The sequence below is a fragment of the Oreochromis niloticus genome, linkage group LG4 (genome assembly GCF_001858045.2).
Source record: "Oreochromis niloticus isolate F11D_XX linkage group LG4, O_niloticus_UMD_NMBU, whole genome shotgun sequence".
Lineage (NCBI taxonomy): Eukaryota > Metazoa > Chordata > Actinopteri > Cichliformes > Cichlidae > Oreochromis > Oreochromis niloticus.
The window spans coordinates 26,717,166-26,740,064 of record NC_031969.2 but is presented as its reverse complement, the minus strand read 5'-3'; the positions used below and the strand labels follow the sequence as shown (position 1 = coordinate 26,740,064).

General features: G+C 40.4%; 1 protein-coding gene across 7 annotated transcripts in view; it reads right to left on the bottom strand.

The window, feature by feature from the left end:
• Positions 1–22,899, bottom strand: part of znf385c (zinc finger protein 385C) — a 137,048-nt gene that overhangs the window by 39,405 nt on the left and 74,744 nt on the right. Inside the window, exon 1 of one of the 7 annotated variants that reach the window (XM_013269627.3) lies at positions 15,956–16,411. The exons of the other annotated variants lie outside the window; for them this stretch is intronic. Coding sequence (XP_013125081.1) covers positions 15,956–15,965 — 10 coding nt within the window. The 5' untranslated portion in view covers positions 15,966–16,411. Of the gene's footprint in view, positions 1–15,955; positions 16,412–22,899 lie in introns of those variants that run through there. 7 annotated transcript variants of the gene reach the window in all.

Below are 22,899 nucleotides of genomic sequence, written 5' to 3'. Positions count from 1 at the left end.
CTCATATGCCTGTGAGGCAGGACCAACTACCCAAACATAAAAGTAGAAGCATAAGCCACAGAGGAACTGTGACTTCATTCTGTGCTGAGGATGTCATTACTTTACTATGTCTCTAGTTTGTTTGATGCTAAATTGAGGTTCAAAGCGTCATACATAAATCCTTACAGAGTAGAGGTGGCCTTTGTTTATGTGAGCGAAATCCAACAAGTCTAAAAATGCAAAACGCCGTGTGGGGCAGAAGATCTTTGTGCCATTACGGACTGCCATTTCAAACTAACTTTATCACCCGCAGAGGTCAAGGACGTGCAGTCTGCCTCTGAGTGAGTCCTTAGACTCTCCCGAGAGAGCGTTTCTCATTAGTCTGATTCCAGCTGAGGATTATAATGCGAATCCTTTGGATGAATCTTTGCTCGTCACAGAGAGACCATCAGCTGTTCCAGTCAACCAGTGCAGAGTCCTGAATTATTCATTTCCTGTTTACAGCAGGCGACAGGTGCGTGACCTCTGTGATGAGTGCCCTGGTGTCTGAGAGAAGAAGTGACAAGGGAAGGAAAGGAGGGGGGAAAGGAAGCCTCGGAGGGACAGAGCTGGAGATGAGGAGGACAGGGTGTGTGTGTGTGTGTGTGTGTGTGTGTGTGTGTGTGTGTGTGTGTGTGTGTGTGTGTGTGTGAGAGAGAGATGTGGGTCTGGGGGGGGGATTCAGAGTAAACTGCCAATTTGTAAGAACAGGTGCATGGTGAGGTTTGGAGTTGGTTTTGCTTTTCAAGCTATCACATTTTTTCATGCTTTTACTTTTAATTCCTTGGCAAGAAATAAAGCCTTTAGCAGATTTTTACCCTGAAAACACTGCATTTATTTCCTGTTCTGTGGGATTTACGGCAAAACCCCTTATGTGAAACAGGCTGAAATGATGTGCAGGTTGCATCATTATAAATATTATGGAATATATTTTGAAACACTCACTATTTTAAAGATCATTTCTATATGCAATCTGTATTTACTTTCACAGTTATTCAACTTGGAAGCTATTTTATTTTAACCAATAATTTGTTCCTACATCTTATGAAGTCAGCCAAAGACCTGATTTAAGGAGCACAAAGATCAGAGAATAAAGGCTTCTTTACACATTTATTGGTAAGTTATTCAAGCAAATGGTACACTACGCATAGCCAACTAGTTACGACTACAAGTCAGAATATTTTGTGCATGAATTTTAATTCAAGACTTTCTATTCTATATTGAGCAGTGCTAACACAGAAACATTGACCATTTTGTTCACACTGGAAAGGTGATCATATTAGAAACTCCATCCATCCCAGTCTAAACAATCATGCCCAGACCTCCCACTCCCCACCCACCTCCTCCAGCACTTCTGGTGGTACACCAAGGTGTTCCCATGTCAGCCAAGAGACAAGCTCTGTCAGACGTAGGACATGCCCAAAACACCTCACTTAAGAGATGCCCAAGAGGCATTGTAATCAGATGCCTTATGTGGAGGAGTAGTTACTCTACTTTGAGTTCCTCATTCTCTCTCTCTAAGAGCCCAGACACCTTTATTTCACTTGGTAAAATGTGATTTAAAATTTGATTGTTATTCAAACAAAAACAAACTATGTCCAAGATATCCTAAATAAAATATTAAGTCCCTGCTCTCATTTATAGCTTCACATGTTCTTACACAACCCCAGATATCTGCAAGCCCATTTAGCATTGTCAAAATCTTGAAACTTGGCTAGCTAACTGTCATTTCAGATATCTTGAAAGCACACTGTAGATTGACTGGAATCATGCCATCTGAATTATACTTCAGATCTGAGAAAAAGAGCTGAAGTAATAACTAGTCCTATTTTTTGTTACATAAATCTGAAAGAGTGATGTTGTGAATACCTTACCAGACCCCAAAAAAAAAAACAACACATAGTCAAGTCATTAAATTTTAAAATGACTTGTCATAACTGTGCAAAGGGTCAATATTAAAAGAATGCTGTGGTAACAGCACAACCTACGACATCGAGTGCACCATGTTTGACTTTTTAAACCTTGACTTAGAAAGAACAGAGAGTTGTTGTTCAACATAAGGCAGTCCAGACTCTATTTGATTTCAAATAGATGTTTACATGCTTAAAAGCACAGTCTAATTTGTCTAAGTGTTGATGGAACACTACCTGCTGAAAGGGATGTCAACTTATCATTTGTGAATATATGTGCACAAAAAGTATTTTTGCATGAATAAAATTAGCTTTTCGGACCTGTTCCAAGCACGTCAACTGTGCACAGTGAAAGACTGTTAAAGATGTAGTAGCAATGACAGGTGGGCTGCCAGAAAGTTGCTTTTGATTTTCTAGCTCTCTTACTTTATAATGCATTTCCATTATGATAGAATGCTCTGAACTATAGCACATAGTTGTGTTTTGATTTTACAGTAGACTACTGGCATAAGTGGCTTGGCAGCACATAACCCATTTCCTAAGGTTTGCTTACCATAAAATTATTTTATGGTTCACTACTGTTTTAATACCATGTAGAAAAATACTGTATTATTACTGAAATAACATTCAGTTAATTTCTTTATGTATTTTATATAAAATATAGAAATGTCAGTTTTAGATTTTCACTACAGTGGTTGAGTTGACTTGAAAGAACCTTTTTTGAACTTTGAAATTAACATGAAGCAGGATAACAGGCACTGGGTGTAAAGTGTAACTGTTATGGTCAGTTTTATGTCTTTAAAATAAGTTCAAACAACAAAAAAGTAATATGACATTCCCTAAATGTTAGGCAGAAACTCAAAAGTAACATAAGAGTTAAGGTCTGTCTTGAAATGCACATCAGCTGAGTGGCATTTACTGTAACCTTTCCCTCGCCTTTTAATGACCGCCACAGAAACGGCTGAACCACGGATCACTGCCATTCACTAGGGTGCACTGAGAGTGGTAGTAGATGTCCTGATGTGGCTACACAAAGATGAAAAGTGTATCCGAACACGAAGTTGGCTTTAGCTCTTGCTGTAAGAAAACTTGAAAACTCCGATGATTGCACAAATGAAATGCCGTACTAAAGATGTATGTTAGAATAGACGAAAATCACTACTGAGAGCCAGTGGAATAGGTCGGGACAGGTAGACAAATAGAGAGGCTAGAGGCTGTTGTCGCAGATGATGTCAAAAACACAGGCAACCCATGGGGATTGTTTAGTTTAACACCAGTGAAAAACCAAACTGAATCACAGGAATTCAATCTGGTTCACTCAGCCTGAACAATAGCCTGTGACACCTGATAGATTAAGAATAAGCCTCCCATTTTCTGCACACATATTCATGTGGACATCTGCATGAACACACACACACTTGCAAGAATGCATGCAAAAGCAAACAAGCTCTAGACAAAATGATGAATGGATTTCACCTTCAGGCAACTGGGGAAAGAGACAGACATTTCTACCCTTCGGCCAACTCCTGCTTCAGACAAAATAACAAATGGCTGAATGATATAGTGAGCTGTCCCCCCTGGTTGCAAAATGGGAATGGAACCACAGTTTTGAGACAGCAGCTACAAATGGCCCATCTCTATAACCACCCTCTCTTTCTCTCTCTTGTTCTCTCAGCTGTGCATCCACACAGACCTTGGCACATCTCAAAGATGGATTAATCTCGATTGAAAGTTGCTGAAGTGTCCTCAAGCGTCAAAGCATTACTGCTTATGAGGAGAGAGTGTGGTGAAGACGATTCAAAAGTCAGAAAATAAGCTCTGGGGTCATTTAGGATGGACAAACACCCACAATGCAGGGATATCCTGTAAAGTGCACCACACTGCATTAAGCCCAATCATATTTCTTGACAATCTTCTTCCAGGTCTGCCTGTGGTAAGCCTTGGGCTACTGCTGTTGAAACGGCATGAATCTGATGCTTCTACCACTCATGCTGGCATGAATATCACAGTTCTGGCTGCCGAAAGAAGCACTTCCTCCTCCTACATTGCCTCAAATGCTCTGGAACATGATTTGAATGTGGTACTGTAACATTATTAATTCAATGTCAACACTCCCTAGACTCTAGACATGTGTAGAGAGTCCATTGAAGCAAACTGTTCATTTTAGCTGCAGCTATTAATAGTATAGTTTGACTGCTATTCTTTTTGTATGTTAATTTTGACAGTATTGGCCCACTTCACACTTTAGATGATCATGTGTCAAGTGGGAAAACATAAATTTGGGAGAAAAGTGGATAGTCCTGTTGCCTCGCCAGAGGAAGGTAGTTGGTTCACATCTTGGTGATTTTCATTTTGGGATTTTTAACACTTCTGCGTGATCAGTGTGATTTTTTTCTCCCCCAAAAGGCAAAATAAAATGCGCAATACATTTTAAGCAAAAATTACAAAAAATGTCAGATGTTGCAAATATGATACAAATTAAAACTAATATATGCAAATTAATATTGGGATTAATATGTAAAAAAATATATAAACAGCAGTCAGAAGGTTCAATAAACACTCCATTTTCAAAAACATTTTATTTTCTAGAAATTATTTGATAGTTCAGGCTTTAGAGGTAAAACTGGCTGTGGCTGTAAGGTGGAGGATGTGCTTAAAGTGTTTAAAACGAGGCACTGTATAAAGGCATGATTAAAAATGGCTTGTAGTGATTAGTACAACTAGAAAAGAGCTACACATGCTAGCCCATTTCATTTGTATTGAAATTAGACAAAATCTTACTGCAATTGACTACTGTTTTTTTAATTAGCCGTGATTGTGATACTATGATATATGATATATCTTTTTATATCTAAAGCTACACTATGCTCTATAAACATTAGTGAACTCACTGCCTACAAGAGAAATATAGTCAATTAAGAAAAACAGCAGCTTCTTTTTTATTGCACTTCTTGCATATTATATTTTTAATGAAGATAAATATTTGTTTTAATGTTCAATACATTTTTAAAGTTATTGTTCTGTTCATTTTTATTGCCATGAACAATTAAAGCATAGTGTATTCATTGTGTTTGCCATGTAAACCAAAGTAGTTGCCTTTCCTAATTTATATGACAAAATGCATCTTTCTATTAAATCAATGCTAATTTAGATCAAAGCCACAATGTTGCATAAGCTACAATATTCTGTTTATTCTGCATTTTAAAGATTCATATCATGCATATAAGCGTTGTTGTACAGTGTGCATTAGGACAGCATCTTATGTGTCACCTCATTCCAGACATCACACGGATCAACCTCATGTTTAAAAAGGCATCGAACACTATACAGCTGTTTCAGATGACAAGTTTTATTGACCCTTGGCTAACGTACTTTAACCTCGACTGACTGTGCGGGCCTCAGCTACCCCACTTCAATCTGTCTGCTGCTGTCTGCTAAAACAAAGAGGATTTACCGTTAATCTGGTCTTAATAACAGCAGGAGATCCTACTCTACACAGCACTCCGGAGAATAGGACTAATCAAGGCATCATGAGGATCAAACAGAGAACAATTACATCTAATAAAATCAGTTTTGTTGATTGACTACGAGAAAGCGAGCCGACGCAGGTTTTGATTGGACACGATTACACTTGAATGTATTTTTAAAGATCAACTCAACAAATACCAAAGTTTAATAATATAACCACGGTATGATGTAATTAACCCTGTATCGCTGCATTTAGTTAGACTTAGTTTTAAGGTTCTCGCCATGAAATTCCTCAAACAATATAGATCAAATCATATAATTTTAACCTCAGCACTTATTAGCACCACTTTTAATGCGAGACAAAATTTCCACCACTTAATTAAGGTAATTAAGTAACTTGATTACAAACGGCAGCTTCCACCCTTGCTGACACAAGCGAGCAGAACCCTGCACGTATGAAATGGGTCTGAGTACCTAAATGGCACAAAGGCTCCTGATGAGGTGACAAAAATAGGTTTGATTATCAAAGAGAACAAAAACAGGATTTGATTGCAGTAATGAGCAAATGGTTTTAACAGGTGGAAGTATAGCCGGGGAAGTGTACAATTCGCAATCCCACCTCATTAGTAAGCAAATGAATTCAATCACCTCTCTTTGATAAGCGGCTTGATAAATCCCTGCAAAGTGGTGTCTGGCTTTGGCTGCAGCAAGCAGCTTTAATAGGTGCAGACAAACAAACCCCAGTCAATGAGGCTAGGGCTCCACAGGGAGTGAAAAGTATTTTTTTTGAACTGGCTCCAGTAGCTCCACAAATTTTATTCATATGTCCCTCGAGAGAATAGCTGCAGTATGCCTGTGTTCAACAGGAACGTGGAAGCATCCAACGGGCACGGCTATGTCAGAAAATGTAAATCTAACAAGACAAGCTGGGTCTTCCATGGAGTCTAAAAGAGTGCCAGGGCAGCTCCTTGAGCCCAAAACATCTACAATAGGGGAAATAATTATCTGATCCCCTGCTGAATTTATAAGTTTGCTCCTTTACAAAGAAATGAATATCTCTAATTTTTATTGTAGTGTCATTTTTATGGAGAGACCGAGAATATTAACCACAAATCCAGAAAATGTCACTTAAAGTTAAATTGGTGTTTGATTGCATGGCTTAGTAGTTGGTGGAGGATCTTTTGTTGGCAAGCACAGCAATAAGAAGTTTATTGTAGTTGGTCACAGGCTTACACATATCTGTGGGGGGATTTTGGCCCACTACCTTTTACAGAAAATTTCTAAATCCTTTAGGTTTCTTTACTGCTGATTGGGTACATGAAACTTTAACTTCCTGCACAGATTTTAAAGAGGACTGAGGTCTGGAGACTGCTTAGTCTGCTACTAAGCAGTCTGCTACTCCATGACCTTAATGTGCTTCTTCTTTAGCTACATGTCCCCATCCATTGGCCCCTCAATGGAGTGGAACTCCTGTACCCTACATAAGGTTTCCAACTCTGTGTTTGACTATGGGGATGGTGTTCTTTTGGTCATACTTGGCATTTCCTTCCTATTTCTTCCTCTTCCTCCAAACATGGCAGGTCAAGTTTATGCCATACAACTCATTTTTAGTTTCATTTGACCAGAGAACTTTCATCCAAGCCTTCTCTGAATTATTTAGATGTTCACTGGCAAACTTAAGATGGGCCAGTGTATTTGCCTTCTTGAACAAGGGGACCTGAAAGGTTTCAATGCATTCTTGAAACCAGTGATGTTCTAGGTGACTGTGGTCCCAACTGCCTTCATTAACAGACTCCTACCATGTAGTTTTGGGCTGATATACCGTCTTTCTCGTGATCATCCTCATGAGACAACATCTTGCATGGAGTGCAATTCATGGTCACTTTGGTCACATCAGCAGTTGTCACCTGCTCACCAAGCTTCTTGTTTATGGTCGTGTAGCCCATTCCAACCTTGTGCATGTCTAGAATTTTGTCCCTGACATCCTTTGACAGAATTTTGGTCACGCCCATGTTGGTGGAGAGGTCTGAATGGAAGGAATCGATCTTGTGGGCAGCTATGCACATAATGGTTTGAGATCAGGAGTATCTGTAATTGATTAATTGATTGCAAACTGTTGGAGCCAGAACTATATGTGGGTTCTAGGGGATCAAAAACATATATTTTTCTGGATTTTTCATTGATAGACTATTCATTTCTTTAGTAAATGAGCAAACTTACAAATTCAACAGGGGATAAAATAATTATCTCCCCCACTCTACATGATGAGAGATTTTCACCTAGATGAGAGAGCAAGACTGTAACACCATTACTACCACCTGCTGCACCACTCTGTGCTCCCATAACAGTGTCCAACAGCAGTATTTGATCACTGGGACTGCAATCAGAGAGCGACACCATGAACTGAGCAAAAGACACAGAAACAGAAGGATGACTTGTAGATAATATGGATCAGATGAAGACCTAATTCTCAAAAAAACGAATGTGGTCCAGAGCGCAAGCCGCACAGATCTCAAGTCTCATTCTCAGCACTGTCTTCAGTGAGGCTGTGACATTTGAGGCATCAAAGGCCAATCGATATATTTGTTGTGTTAGAGAGGGGACACAAGTGCAGCATTTGAAAACAGCTTAGACTGAGTCAAACTAATCTCTCCTGGCAACAAATCCACTCTGCAGCCCTAATCAATTCGTTATACGGCGTCTTCTCGAATACACATTTGCATCTATGCACAGACACGCACGTGAGTAAGGCACTGTGATGATTAGCTTGTCCCATTTAATCATTTCCTATTAGAGACACCTGCAAGGTTGAAACAGTCTTATGTGATTACGTGTAATCACAGAAAATGTCACATTTGAATGATAAGCAGCATGAGAAGACGACGTGAAACATGATGCCCTGCATTTTTACACCATAGAATTATTAACTTTTCTCATGCATTTGAAAAAAACAGAAAAAAGGTATGGAAAAAAAAAAAGCTTTTCTTGTTTAAGTCTCACAAATGTGTGAAAAAAACATTCACACAAGGCTCACACATAATTATGCATATGCTGTGCAGGCGTATAAATACAAGCACCCACACTGGGCTGGGGGGGGAAAGCCTATCTACTGTGGATAAAAGACATCCCTTATCAGCTTCCTCATAGAGGAGCTGGGAATGAAGGCATTTACTCAAATGAAAGAGCAGCTTTTGGAGATAAGCCGAGAAAGACGAAGCCCAACTAAGCTTTCAGATTGGACTGGGCCTATAGAGGGAACAGAGGAGGATGGAAAAAAAAAACAGAGACGTAAGGGATGGATGGACAGACGGATGGATGATAGATGGGTGGATTGTTGATGAAGTAATGGGAGGATGGTGTAGGCTCCTTTTTGGGGATTTTAAGTGCGGTTGCGTGAGGCAGATGTGTGCATACAGAGGAGGAGTGTGTGGCTTTTGTCTGCGATGGAAGTGCTTACATAAAGAGTATTTAGAGGATGTGGGTGTAAAAGCTATTGTGTTGACCCCAGTATTTAGTCTGTGCAGGCGTGCATGTGCTCGTCTCTACCTTGTGTCTATCCCTGTGCTCAGAGCTGGCCCTGTCTGCACAGTGAGCTGGCACATCTTCTCCGCTGCACTGGGCTGTGAGCTGTGCTAGAATAACCCACTTCAAAGACACCCATTGTCGCACACTAATGTGGCAAACGACAGCTAGCACCACAGAAATCAGCACACACTGAGACTGGATATTCCCTCTGAGTCTCTGCGATGGGGGAGGAAGGGTGGCGTGGGTGGGGAAGTGGGGGGTGAGAGAGAGAGAGCGAGCGAGGTTTGTTCGCAAACACGCTGCTGTGCCAACATTAATCATGTAGACTCTCATAAAATCATTAGAGCTGATCATTCCCAGTCAGTCTCTCTCCATAATGGCTCGGTACTGATGACAAAAAGCAAGAATGCCAATTTCTGTAAGAAATGCAAGCCAACACAGTCACACACGAACACCTTTGTACAGTGCAAAAATATCAACATGGAGAACTGAGGCAGCTGAACTAAACAGAAGGCTTTAGATGAAGGGAGCTTTTATTTTATATGTTTTATATATAATTATGCTTGTACTTTAGTTTGATTTGTAGAAGGGAATGCAGGTGTAGTTCTGTGTGTGTGATAAAAATTTGCATACAACATTTTTTATTTTATTTTTGTATTTTTGCACATCACAGGTTGCGAAAGTGTTGTCCCCTGTACACAGACTCTGTTAGTTTGTATGTGCGTCACAGTGTATGCATGTGGTTTGGAGAAGTGGGTGCTTGTGTGCACAAAAAAAAATAAAAAATGCTTGCTATAAATATTGGTAAGTGCATCTTGGGTGTGTGCACAGAAAATGCAAACCACACAATTGGGTAATTGCATTTTGTCAATTGATTTATGTATATTCATTTGTTGTTTGTACCACAGCTGAGTTTGCTGAGTTCTACCTTTTCAGTGATTTGCTGAATACCCCCAATCCTTTTTAGCCACAAATATTTGAACAGTTCCTCAAGTATATAATTTATTTCCAGTGTTTACTGTTTGCAAACATAATTGATGGAAATAAGCCTCTAACAGCGAGTGCTGATAATCTTTTTTTTCTTTTATTTCTGTTGAAGGGCAGTTCAGTGTTTTTTATTTGTTTTATAGATTTGTTGTCTTTTTATGACTGAAAAAAGTCTGTAATAATTCCAGTATTTTCTGTAAATATAGGACAATGACTGGATAATAATTTCCTGCCACTGTAGTTATTATTGAGAACACTGCACTGTTAAACACTTATGAGATGGCGTGCAGTACAAGTGGAGGTCACCATCCTGACTGCTGACAAAGAGCTGGAGCAAAGATAGCCATTAGAGCTGGATCACTGCATCTTCTGTTTACACTTCCAACCATTTACACACTCGCTGCACTCTATTAAGCCCATTGGACCCCTGAGTATTGCAGATTGTTGGTCAGGGCACGAGGTTCTGATGGCTGGATTTGACTGTAAAATCGATGGCCTTTGTCTTTATAACTGCACTAGCATGAGGATCAGTGGCTGTGAAAGTAACAGTCTGATTTGAAGACCTAGAAATACACATGGAAGAAAGAGAGAATTGAGAAACACAGATTAGGAAAGATGTTCCATCTCCTTTTTAGGTATTATTTCCTTTATGCTCATTTATTCTCCCTGTCTGCTCTCTCTGTGCTTCTTCTAATCCTCCAGTCTGTTGGTTTAAAGGCCTTTAGCTCTTCTGTCACTCATTTAAGTAGAGGTCAGAGCATCAAGTAGACTAGTCACCCACTTCAGCTGAAAGCTGCATTACCAGTTGAAGAATTCACAAGCTCAGAAAAATACACAAATACACACAAGCACAAAGCGCAAGTGATGTTTTGCTGTTTCTCTTCAAGGCCTCCATCTTTAGCCTTAGCACCCAGGGAATGAGAGGCTAAGTGGTGAAGTTTTGGTGCAGAGAGCAGCGTGGGAACATTTCTCATGTTGTCAGAGCTCCCGCTGGGGCTCACATATGCCTACAGCTCTCAGCATCCAGAAGCCATCACTCCAGCAGGCGGGCCAATCAAACCCATGCTGTCACTTCAGTGAAATGACTTGAACTGGCACTCACACACAGGCAATTTCCCCACAGGGAGCACAGGGACAAGAAGGAGTACATACGAACCATGCGTTCAAATGCTACACACGCAAAAGAAAACACATGTCGCCCTATAATGTGCCGCAACAGAAATCAGACTTTTCCACAACAGCCTCTGTTACAATGAAAAAATATTCCAAGAAAAAGATCTAATGAATAGACAAGATCCAGTCGAGGAATCTGCGTACAGCTGTGCATTCTTTGCTTTTCTAGACAACTGTTCATCCAATCTACCTGCAGCTGACTCCTGGGAGGAGGCGATAAAACAGCACCCTACCTTTTCCAAATAGTGGCTACAATGCCATTCACACTTGGAGAAGGTCTGCAGAGGCAGAGAATAACTGAAGTGTAACCAGTTGTACTAATACTGTACTCCCTGGAAAGAGAGGCGCAGAACTCTTCTGTGCTTAGGAATGATCGGCACTTGAATATACCTGTCTCTCAGATCACTGGATGCGAACCAGGATTTGATAGTGATTAGGCTTAGGGCACTCGGTGAATAGAGACAGGTCCAAATTTAGCCTCATTCTGCCGGTCTGCTTTGGAACAAGAAAATAGCACAACTGAAACTCCTTGTTCTCTGCATAGGGCGGCCAGAGAAGTAACTTATCCAGGAGCTCTTCCAGCTCTCACATCAAGGCCATTTTCTCCATCTAAGATGATAAGACCATTTCCACAAGGCCAATAAAAAGGGACATGGAACTTGACTGACTGCCCAACCATACAACCACAAGTGGACTTCTTCGCTTTAACTTTTGCTTGCTCTTACACTGTAATTTGAGAAAAAAAAAATCATAATATTGTCTTTAATTTTGCTAAATTGAAAGTTCAAACTATTTTCAGTAGTCAAGAACAAATCACTACTGTAATAATATATTCTTTGACCTTCAATCTGTGCTCTTTGCTGACCTCTAGCTTGTCTTAACGCTTGCGTGCACATCTGTGTATCCGTGTAGACAAAGCTTATTATTGTTCCTGCAGCAGTCCGCTCAGTCATCCTGTTCTCCAACCTACCTAAACATCATTTGGTCAGAAAGATTCAGTCTCAACATCAAAATGCGCTCAAATGTGTAATTTCGCTTTGATTTATGGCATGCTGCATTCCTTTATGTATCCAGTTACATTTACATTTTCTCTCAGTAATAGTGGAGATAAATCAAGAGATGTCCAGCAACATTTACAGGACACTTCCCTCAAGGAATTTGTTCCACACTAAAAGTGTACTCCACTAAGTACGACTAAAAATAGACAGTTAAAAATAATAATAATAAACAGCGATTATACTTCTTGCATTATTCATGACTTCACTTGACCTTCTAAATGTTCAGTCTGAGACTCAGGTGTATTATGTTAGCAGTGACTAATGTAGCCTTAAACTACTAACTTACTCCAAAGCCGCACTTTCTTCATTATTAAATTTTCATCTTCAGCTTCATTGGATGTTTTGTCAAAAGACCCAGCCCTTTTATGACGCATAAAGAATTCCATCAAAGACTGGAATTATTATCATTCTTAATATTTTTATTTATTTATTTCTTGGGATTTTTTACACTCTAATCTCAAAAGTCCAAATGCACCGTGACAAAACACACTGCATTATAATTAGAATTTCTGACTCACATATGAAAACACCATATCATCACAAACTACTCTGAAAAACAGTAAAAACAAGAGCTTGACAATGTGCAACAACGTGAGAGTTTCTACGAGAAGAATCAGTCTTTAAATTTACACCTCATGAACTGATTTCTGCTGGGAAAGATAAAATGAGATCAAGATTAGTGACTACAGCAAAAAGCAGTATGGAGAACAAGAGTTTTGGAGTAATAACACATCCCATTGTTCCCGTTACCTGGAAGCAATGGCAGACCGGGACATTAAAGTGAAAGATTGCCTCACACAGACATCGACAACTGCATAAAAGTGGGAAAGAACTTTACTCCAGTGGATAAAACGTATAAAATGCGGTAAGATGAGAAACAATAAATATGAAATAATATACTATTTGTGGCAGCACTCTTTCATTTCCACACAAGATTTTTTACATAGATGATGCAGATTAATAGGGACAGAGGTAATGAAAAATACAAAAGTCACTTTAACTACAGATTTGTCATCTGAAGTGAGGTGTTTGTTGGGCTACTAGAGTGGGTTATTTGTCTTCTCTGCGCGCATGCGTGCATGTTTTTGTGTGTGTGTGTGTGTGTGTGTATGTGTGTCCGTGTATGAGAGAGAGACAGTAGGCAGAGGTGGGCTGAACAGAAGCTGGAGAGTTTCCACCTTCATCCCTCTGGTCCGTGAGGGATGAATGAAAAGACAGGAGGCTCGGGAGATTCATCCATCATAATGAATGATGAACACACAGACACACACACACAGAAGAGCACTCACTCAGTCAGTCCAGACAGGGGCCCACAGCTGCTCTAACCAAAAAGACACAGTCGGCGTAACACACACTTGGGAAGACCTTGTTCGTTTAAGCGGCTGATGGTTTGGTGATGGCACAGATGTGTAGTTTGTGGGAAATGAACCAATGCCTTTTCATTAACCTCCTCATTTACACCCCCTCCACCTGCACCACTACTTCAAACAGACTTGCCATTGCTCCCTACTGCTTAGAAGACCCTGCAGCGTCTGCAGATCAAAACTAGAAGCAAGTGTAAGTGGACACTGACACTTCAAGGTCAAGCAATACGAATGAAATTATACATTCAGCTAAAATCTGGAAATCACAAATATTATGTTTATGAATAAATCATTCGTTTTACTTCAAAAAAAATACAACTCTACTTTTAGGGTGTGGCCAGTCCACGATAAGTGGTCGCAGTCTGTAATCCTAGCCTCGTGTAATTACCCCTGATCAACCCTGGGACCCCATTTAGCTCAGATTAGCCCTGCTTCCTATGCATCCCCCACCTCAGATCCCACAGACAAAAAAAGGTTGGAAGTGGAAGAATGTCGCCCACTCCTGAAGAAGCCTATAATCAGCTCTCCCGCAGCCCTGCAACCTGTCCCCCGCTAGCGCGGATGATGGGGGTGTTGTGGATGGATGAGTGAAGTAAGACAAAGTCAAGCCCCCACTACCAGGTCTTTTGCTCTTCAACTCAATACTGAAATATCCAATATGAAGAGAACTGTCTGTGTCAGAAGACAGCAACACAGTGAATAATAATGGCCATTGTCCAGTAAAGGCTGTTATCTGGAACTGAGAAGAAGCCACTGCCGCCAAAGCTCCCCAGTGACACCCCAACTGGCTTTTACGACGACATAATGGCCGAGAAGAAATCAGCACAAGACAAAGGCCCAAGTAGTTAGGGCTCCATTTGACAGAAGAGCAGTTCTTTATGAGCTGACTAAAAGGGCGAGCGGGAAAGAACGCTGACGAGAGAGGGAAGAAGATGGTATTTCAGTAAAACACTTCAGCACTGGAAGCTTTGGTGCTCCATGGACGATAGTTTTTACTAGTGTGGGGATTAGAAGGTTGCATTTGTGACATGGAGTAAATATCTAGAGAAATGCTAATGTGGCATCCATTTGCATGAGTCATTTGCCCATGCTCCGAAGCCATTTTAAGAGCACCGAGATCGCAAATCACCACACAGTCTCACTTATGGCGGGAGCCATCACATCCAGAGGTCTGACACAACACTATGAGTGCATTTCTTTTGGATCTTTGTGAACTGGATGTTTTTCCCAAATTCACCTACATTTTCTGTTTATTTGTCTCTGAAAGTGAAATAAGGAGTTCTCATAGAAGCACCAATATGCAATGCAGGAACAGTTGCATTTTGTTGAGGAAAGGTATGACTGCACTGAGCCATGGACATGCTTTAAATCAGGATTTTAGATGAAGGACAGGGGCCCAGCAGCTTGGGTCCATTGGATATTCTTTGTTCAGCCCATACACACAAAAAATGCACCTTCATTCAGATTGAGTTAATTATGCAAATGAAGTTCTCATTTCTGGATTTAGTGGGACAGCTTTTACACTAATGCCTATGCCAATTTTATCAGATTCAATCAAAACATACTAGTAATCATCAAAGCTTTATTTTTAAGCCCCCCAAAGGCTGAAATCTTCAAACATCACTACTTGAATAGTTCAGGGCAAGCTGGTCAATTTTATTTATTAACAAAAAAAATGAACAACGAGTTGTCTGAAGCCAAACTGAAACGTCAGGTTAATGACGTCGTTCTTCACAACGAGCTTATGATGCTTATTATCAGTAACAGGTTTAAAAATGTCCACTAATTATAACCCCCCCCCCACACACACACATATGTATTTATTTTATTTATTTAGCTGATGTTTGAGAAGGTCATTTTTCGGTAGACTGATGTTTTATTTTGTTGTTTTTGTTTTTTTTTAATTATTGATGACTTGGACGTTGTTACGTTTCAAAAGAGAAAAGAACAAAACCTAATTAATAATAATCTACGGTGGAAGTTTTCGTGATAAAAGCGCCAAGTTCCATCTATGGGCCGAGAGGACTAAGGAGTGTGAGGTGTCGGTAACTCCGCACCAGCCAGGACGCACACTTTTGGTTGAGCTTCATATAATCTGATGGGGTGATTGTTGATGCACAGGCATGTAATCAACGGCGCACAAAAGCGCGCAGGACATTCATGAATAAATCATAAAAAAGACACTTTAAATGGTCAACTTGCGAGCCCGATAAATGACTGAATCTGGATTTTTCATTTTTCCCGACAACGACTTTTAGCGCGCCTGCTCCACATAGTGTGTTTGCATTAACATGCTTTAAGATATTTTTTTTTACCCATCGACACTGTTGCAACAAGAAATCCTGAAACGGTTGTTTTTGGAACCTTTCAGGAATCTTTCATATGTATTGCTTACTCAGCGCAGCCGCGTTATCACCGGTAAAGTGGAGAACTGTAGGTGTTTAACACTTACCGATCAGCATCGTGGCTCCAGGACCGTATCTGTGAGTCTACAGCTCTGCGTGTCACCTGCCGTGAAAACGGTAAAAAAATAAAAATAAAAAAAATATTTACGCACTTTTATCCCCAGAGAGAGAGGACAGCACAGCACGCAGGTGCGAACGGTAGGCGTACGGCACTTAAAGAAGAGCCTCGGAATGCGCCGGAGCCGATTTTAGAGGACTTGTTTCCTCTCCTGTCTTTCCAAAGACAACTCTTTTCGTCAACACTGTATCCTTTGCTCCCCCGTCTTTGGTGACCAATTCCCAGGAAATCTTAGATCCTATTGATGCGCGTTCTCCTCAGTTAAAATCCTATTGCTCGTGCTGCTGCTCCGCGTGGCCTGAAGGAGGCGAGGGATAGGACTGTGGGAGCGAAGCTGGGTGTAATTGCCTGTTTCTTCTCTCTCTCTCTCTCTCTCTCTCTTCTCTGATCTCTCTCTGAGTTCTCTCCTCCTGTCATCCTTTCCTCTCCAAAGTCCCACATCTTTCTCTCTCCTCCCCTTGGTGTGCCCCTTTAACATGACAGGGCTGCACAGAGACAAGCTGCACACCTGTACAACTTGGCAACACATTAGCCATCTTGTCCAACTTACTGCTTTGCAGGTCAGCACTAGGAATGACAATAGCTTCAGATATGTTCTGCCATGCAGCCAAAAAATAAAGATAAATTAATTACTAAAATAAAGGTAGAAGCAGTAAACAGGTCTGAATAGCAGAAGCATGACAGGTGCACGGTAAACATGAAGGGAAAGAAAAGAATATTTTCTGAGACAGGTTTCCGTTCGTGCTCTCATAAGTATGATTTGTGCACACTTGTCAAGGCAACTGTCGTGTGTGCACTACAATGTGTGAGTGAGAGCAACGTGAGAGTGACTGCAAGTGATGGTTTCTCACAGCCGTCTCTTCTGCCAGTCTGCGCCTCCTTTGTGTCTCTTCTTGTCGATGCATCATTTGGTGAAGCTGACACATATTCGGGGATTTGAAATTGGCTCGAGAGCGCAGAGGGCCTACTCGGAATTAAATTTCTGTTTGTTCAAATGGCGTGTTGTGTGTTATGTGTGTGTGTGTATAAGTAGATTGTGATTTGAAGGGCCTTGGTGTAATGCTAAGCTGTCCTGGAGCTACGCCAAAGCACATCTCCCAGGGTGCTATCAGGAACTTAATTACAGCATTAAATTGCTCCCTCTCCGCCTCTCCTGCGCTTGCAGTTCACTTCCTCTTCGTTTCCATTTTCGCCCCTTTCCGCTTTTCTACTTAAACTGTATTTCTACCTAATCATATACTTTGTCTCTTCTCCCCATCTGTCTGTCTCTCTCTGTCTATATTGTTCCTCTGCTTCTAGTTTATTCGATTTGCTGCTTTGGCTGAAATGCCCACTGGTCCTTGCTGTGTTCATGTCGTCATTGTGAAGAGGGCTTTCGGATGTTTTTTAAATTGTTCCTGACATCCACTGTCCAAGTGAAAAATAACGAGTTCATCAGTTGTGTCTGCTGTCCATTCAAAGGGTCTAATTCAACCTTTACATTAAACTGATAGTATATACATGATGCTCTTTAGCAGTCAGTTTGTCATGATGTTATTAAGAGTGCTGTTCCAAAGAGTAAAGCTGCAAGTGAGAAAGTGGAGCATGGCAGCAGGGAGAGGTTGTAGTGATCAGATTGCTGATGAAGAGCTCCTTTTTAAACATGAAATATTGCCTCTGACAGAGTGTTATGCGGGGTGTGAACTACCTTTCTTCTCCAATCCAGGTTTCTGTTCCTTGCCATTCACAAAGGCAGCAGTAGACCCAGAGACTCTCCTTTGGGGCAGAGTAGGGGACACAGGGGCAGCTGGGCTGTCCTGTTGCCTCATGCCAACCATCAGCCTACGGGCTGCCATGCCAGAGCCTGGGCTAATTAGAAACACGGGAATCGCTCCAAGCTTTACATCAGTCAGCCTCAGCCAAGAAGATTTGTTCTAGCCTATTTGTTCCATACTGTATGTTAAGAGAAAACAATACATGGTTACACCTCTCCGAGGGATAATATAAAAGTCAGTTTTTCCACCGCAAAGCCTATGTGTATGTTTTAATGATATATTGAGGAAAGGCTCTTTTATAATACTGTTCATTAAGGACCTGTTTGCAGTGGCTTAATAATAGTTGCTCTTAGCTGCATCACAAGTCAAGTTCCAGGGTAAATTCATGAGGCTGAAAAATGAAATCGGAGCACAAGTGCCAAAAACTGCAGTCCTTCAAGTGGCCACTTGAGGCTGGCACCAAAAATGAACCTAATCACATAGACTTCTCACCTTTACAGCTGAAATCAATATGTTTACATCTCAAGTGGGGGTAGGGAGTAGGGACAATTATAATAAAAAAAAAGTTATGCATCATTACAGACATGGCCACTTACATGAGGGGTGAATCACCACACAGACAAATGTAACTCGTAGCTGTTGAGTAGGTCTTGGCTAATTTGAGTCACTAATTAGACCTCTTTTTAACTATCTAACAAATAATATTCGGGCAAGCTCCAAGCTTATATTAGAACTTAAACCTTGTAATTTAGAATTTCAAGACTCCCAAAAACAAAGATAGGAAAAGCAATACATCTAAAACTGAGTCTTCCAAAGAGGACCTCACAAATCAGTGAGTGATGTCACAATGTCTATGTAATTATATTCAGCTTTTGAGTCCTAAAGCAATGACAGCACTACAGTGGAAACCCATGCCATGAAACTGCCAGCACACAGTTCTTGTGCTGATGTTAATGCCAGAGCAGGTATAGGTGACAAGGAAGGAGTCCACACACTGAGAACTCAGTAGTTACTGAGTGAGCAACATGCTGGCTGTAAAACAGCCTGTTTCAGTTTAAGGATTGTTTTCAATAAATTGCATTCTCAAAAAAATGTTTTGTCTCACTCCCATTTCTTCTTGTTGCATGTTGAAGCTATACTCGAAACCTTGTTAAGATCCAACCATGCAAATTATAATTTTTTGCCAGGGAAGTTTAATTTTAATTTTTTGCCAGGGAAGTTTAAGACCATAAGTGGTCTTAAACTTCGCTTAACTAGTGAAGTTTAAGACCATAAGTGGTCTTAAACATTTGATCGGGACTGTATTAGAGAGCCTAATTCACTGTGTCTGTCTTCTTCAATTGCCGTACACTGGTTTATAACATAGATTTTAATGTTTATTTCCAACATTGGTATAAGAACAATTCTAAGTCAACTGGATTCCAAGGGCATAAGCCCAAGTGAATTGGTGACTAGATGTAAAAGTCAGGGTGAGTTGGAGGGGTTCACACCTTTGATTTAGTTCTGGCGGAGTGATCTTTACTGTGTTTGACTTGACAGACTGTGGCATGAACCAAGAATACACTATGACCAAGTGAAAATTGTAAAATTAGCTCGCTTAACTAGTGAAATTTCCATCTAAATTAAAACGAACAAAATCAAAATAGCCTCACATGGTGAGGCTTTTTCTACATGCTTAAAAACACGATGAAGAGCACATATACCTTTCCACATGAGTGGAACTTTTTTGTAACTATTTTCACATTGCCAGGATTTTCACTCATTTATGCCTAAATGGATGTAAGAACAAATGGTCTCTTAAAAATAAATACTAGATTGACTGATTTGTCAGGATGATACAACAAAAAGGAGTTTTCTTTTTCATGATTATTTTATTCACACTTTTGAGCCATTTGACCTCCTTTGTCATTGGATCAGTGTTCAACTTGTTCATTTCAAGTTGCTACGCTGTACACTGAAAAACAATGCAGGAAAAAAAGTCTGACATTACTGTTCCTTTGTGAGTTGTGGGACAGCAAATCTGTAGTTAACACTGGTGGACTTGCTGCTGAGAGCCAAGTATCTATGGTGATGAGTGACAGATCCTGGAGAGGAGAGAAGGTCAAGCTGTCACACTCAGGTCTAATGAAATTGTGTTATCTTTCCACAATTGTGTTCTTTTATACACCGTCTTACTCTGTTTAAAGCCACAGATTTTTGACTGGAGTCAGTTGTTTACAAGTTAAAAAAACAAAACAAAGAACATGATTGCAAAATAAACATTTTCGATAAATGTGACATATGCACAGAATATGAATTGTTGGGTGGTTACATTGTACGAAGGTGAGGTGGAAACTCCAGAAGAGGTGAGCGGCTTGTGATTATTATGCAGTACGTGTAAACGCTGTAGAGTGCTGACAGTGTCACTGCAGTGGGTTGGGTGGGTGGAGAAGTGTGGGACAAAGAGCGAGTGCGTGATGAGTGATCAAGACCTGGTGGTGCAGGAGGTTAGATGTGAAATATGGAGATAAATGCTGTCACCTGACAGAATGACGGCGGTGTATCACGCCATGCAAGCCTAATATCATGTGACATCCATTTAGCCGTGGCATCTGGGCATCGCTACAACATCCTCTTCTTCCTCCCTTCTTCACATTCACCACAAATATCACAACTTCCATTAGTTATTAACAGACGGCAACAAACGGCAAGAAAGACTGATGGGAAGTTCATCTAGCCGTCTCTCAACAGCAGCCTGATCAATACCTGTCAACGCCTGACAGCCTTGTAATGTCCACCTTTTTGTTTTCCAATATGTGGCGGGGATGTGAGAGTGCGATAAGAATGGCACCGCTGTTTTTGATGAGCTGTTTGTATAAGTCTATGAAAGCATGAGGACGAGAGCTTGGGAGTGTGGTTTACTAAGCAAAACAAATGCTTTTTCCCAGCCCTTGAGGTTAATGGATATGATGCATAGTTGCAGATTATCTTCTTTATTCTGTACAGAAATCATTTTTTCTGTAATTTACTGGACAGCACAACAAAGAAACGCAATCAAAGCTAACCACAGCCATGCTGTTTTCTGATCCCCAATACATGCCAGAGCGTAATGAGTGACAGGCTAATTAATGAAAAAGAAAAGAAGTTAGCTCTGCCTCTCTTTCTCTAGTGTTCCAAGCCATCGGCCTCCTCAATTAGAGCTTTCTCTGCCAACCTGCTGCTGAGGCTTGAATAGGTAATGGCTGGCAGCAGCAGAGGAGGCTAACAGCCATCGCTTTCTCTTTCTAAACTAACAATAGTCCTCTCCTCTCTCATTCCCCTCCTCCACCAACAGTTTTCACTCTCCCCCTTTCTCCCTAAATCATAAACTTTATCTCTTACTCGTTCTCTCTGGACATTCTCTTCCATTACTCATCTCGCACGCGCTCCTCTTTGAAAGCCTGACACTAAGCTCTCACTTTTTAAATTGACATCTACGGATCTCCCTCTTTCTCAATCCCTCTGTCAATTTGCTTACTTCAATGGCATATTTTTTTCCCCTTCACTATCTCTCACTAGACCCAAATCTCTTTCACACCCTCTTTCTCTAACAAACAAACAAATGAATTGAAGAGCACTGGAAAGGAACATCCTCAGAGCGTAACGGCCATGCCGGCTACCTGACTGACTGACTGACTGACTGAAAGAGAAACCAACTAACTAAGTGACAGAAAGACTGACAGCAGGTTGAAGGAACACTGAGAAGGTTGACTGTGAGGCACTAAAGTAATTTAAAAATGGGCGGACAAGAAAGACAGATGCTGATGGGTGACAGTGTAAGATGCTCAGTCCCATAAAAGCACCTGAATGCAAGTCTAAGAGCATGCTTTAAAGGAGACGAGACCAAGTTTCAAGTTATTTGCTTGTTGTTCAGCTCACTGATGAGCCTCCCAGCTTGTGTCTCTATGTCCCTTATTAACATATACTGATTTGAATGACTAGCAAAAAGAAAAAACAAGCAAATTACATAAATTATACGACTACATGCAAACCCCGGGATTTAAAATCACTCCAAAAATGAAAAACAGATACTAATAAGAGCATGAGTCTTTTTCAACAACATGCTGTGCGGTTCACCTTATCTGTCTTGATAAGGAAATGTGTTGTCATCATGGAGTGTCATATAAAAATGCTTAGTTAGCTCCCATCTGTGTTGTCCTTTGTGGCCATTCTTGATGCTGCGAAGGATTGCACCTGGGAATATTGTGCTGCCAAGAGATAACAGTTCTGGTTTTAAGACCTGCAGTGTCTGCATCAGGTGCTGGAGAGGTGGCTGTGGTATTCAGTGCAGGTTTGTCAGCCTGGAAGGTTGTCAGCCTGTTTTGGACCTCTATGTTTAGTTTTCATTTTACCCGCTGACTCCTTTTGTTTTTCACTTCATATTACTTTCCCTTTCACTCACCAGTTAGGTTTGTGCACATGGACACACCTTGCACATTAATGTGGCACAATGTTAACTTTGACAAAACTGCATTATTGATGCCCCAGAAATGAAATATGTTAATATTTCTATTTTGTAAATAAAGCAATTCTAATTGTTCTTTGACTCATAAATGTACTGATTAATTTTTGGGGTCAATAATTAGCCATTACTAAAAAAAAAAAGAAGTAAAAGGTAAATTTGTTTAAGGAAATTTTATGCATCTTTTATGTTTTATAAAAGAGTAACAATCAATTTGTAATAACATTTGACCAGGTTGTAAAACAAAATCCATTTGGCTAGTTTTTATCCAGCTCATTAATTCATCATTAATTCACCATCACTTACCTTCTGTAAAAGGGAGATCCAGCGCATCAGACAAAAGTACACTTATTAATAACTTATTGCTGCACCATTTACAACATGTATAATCTATCCTATGTGAAGTGGTGAATGTTGCAGAAATAAGTTAATAATACATGTATTTTGGATTAATGAGCTGAAGATCCTTTACACAAAGCAGGTGGTCATATTGATGAATTAAACAGCAGCAGTAAAGGCTCGAGAAGTAATGCAGCTAGAGGACATACACTAAATTAATTATTAATTTTTCACAGCCTTCAAACCCAGTATTTCTTTAACAGAATGGCTTACAACAGCTATATAAAGAATTAATGAATG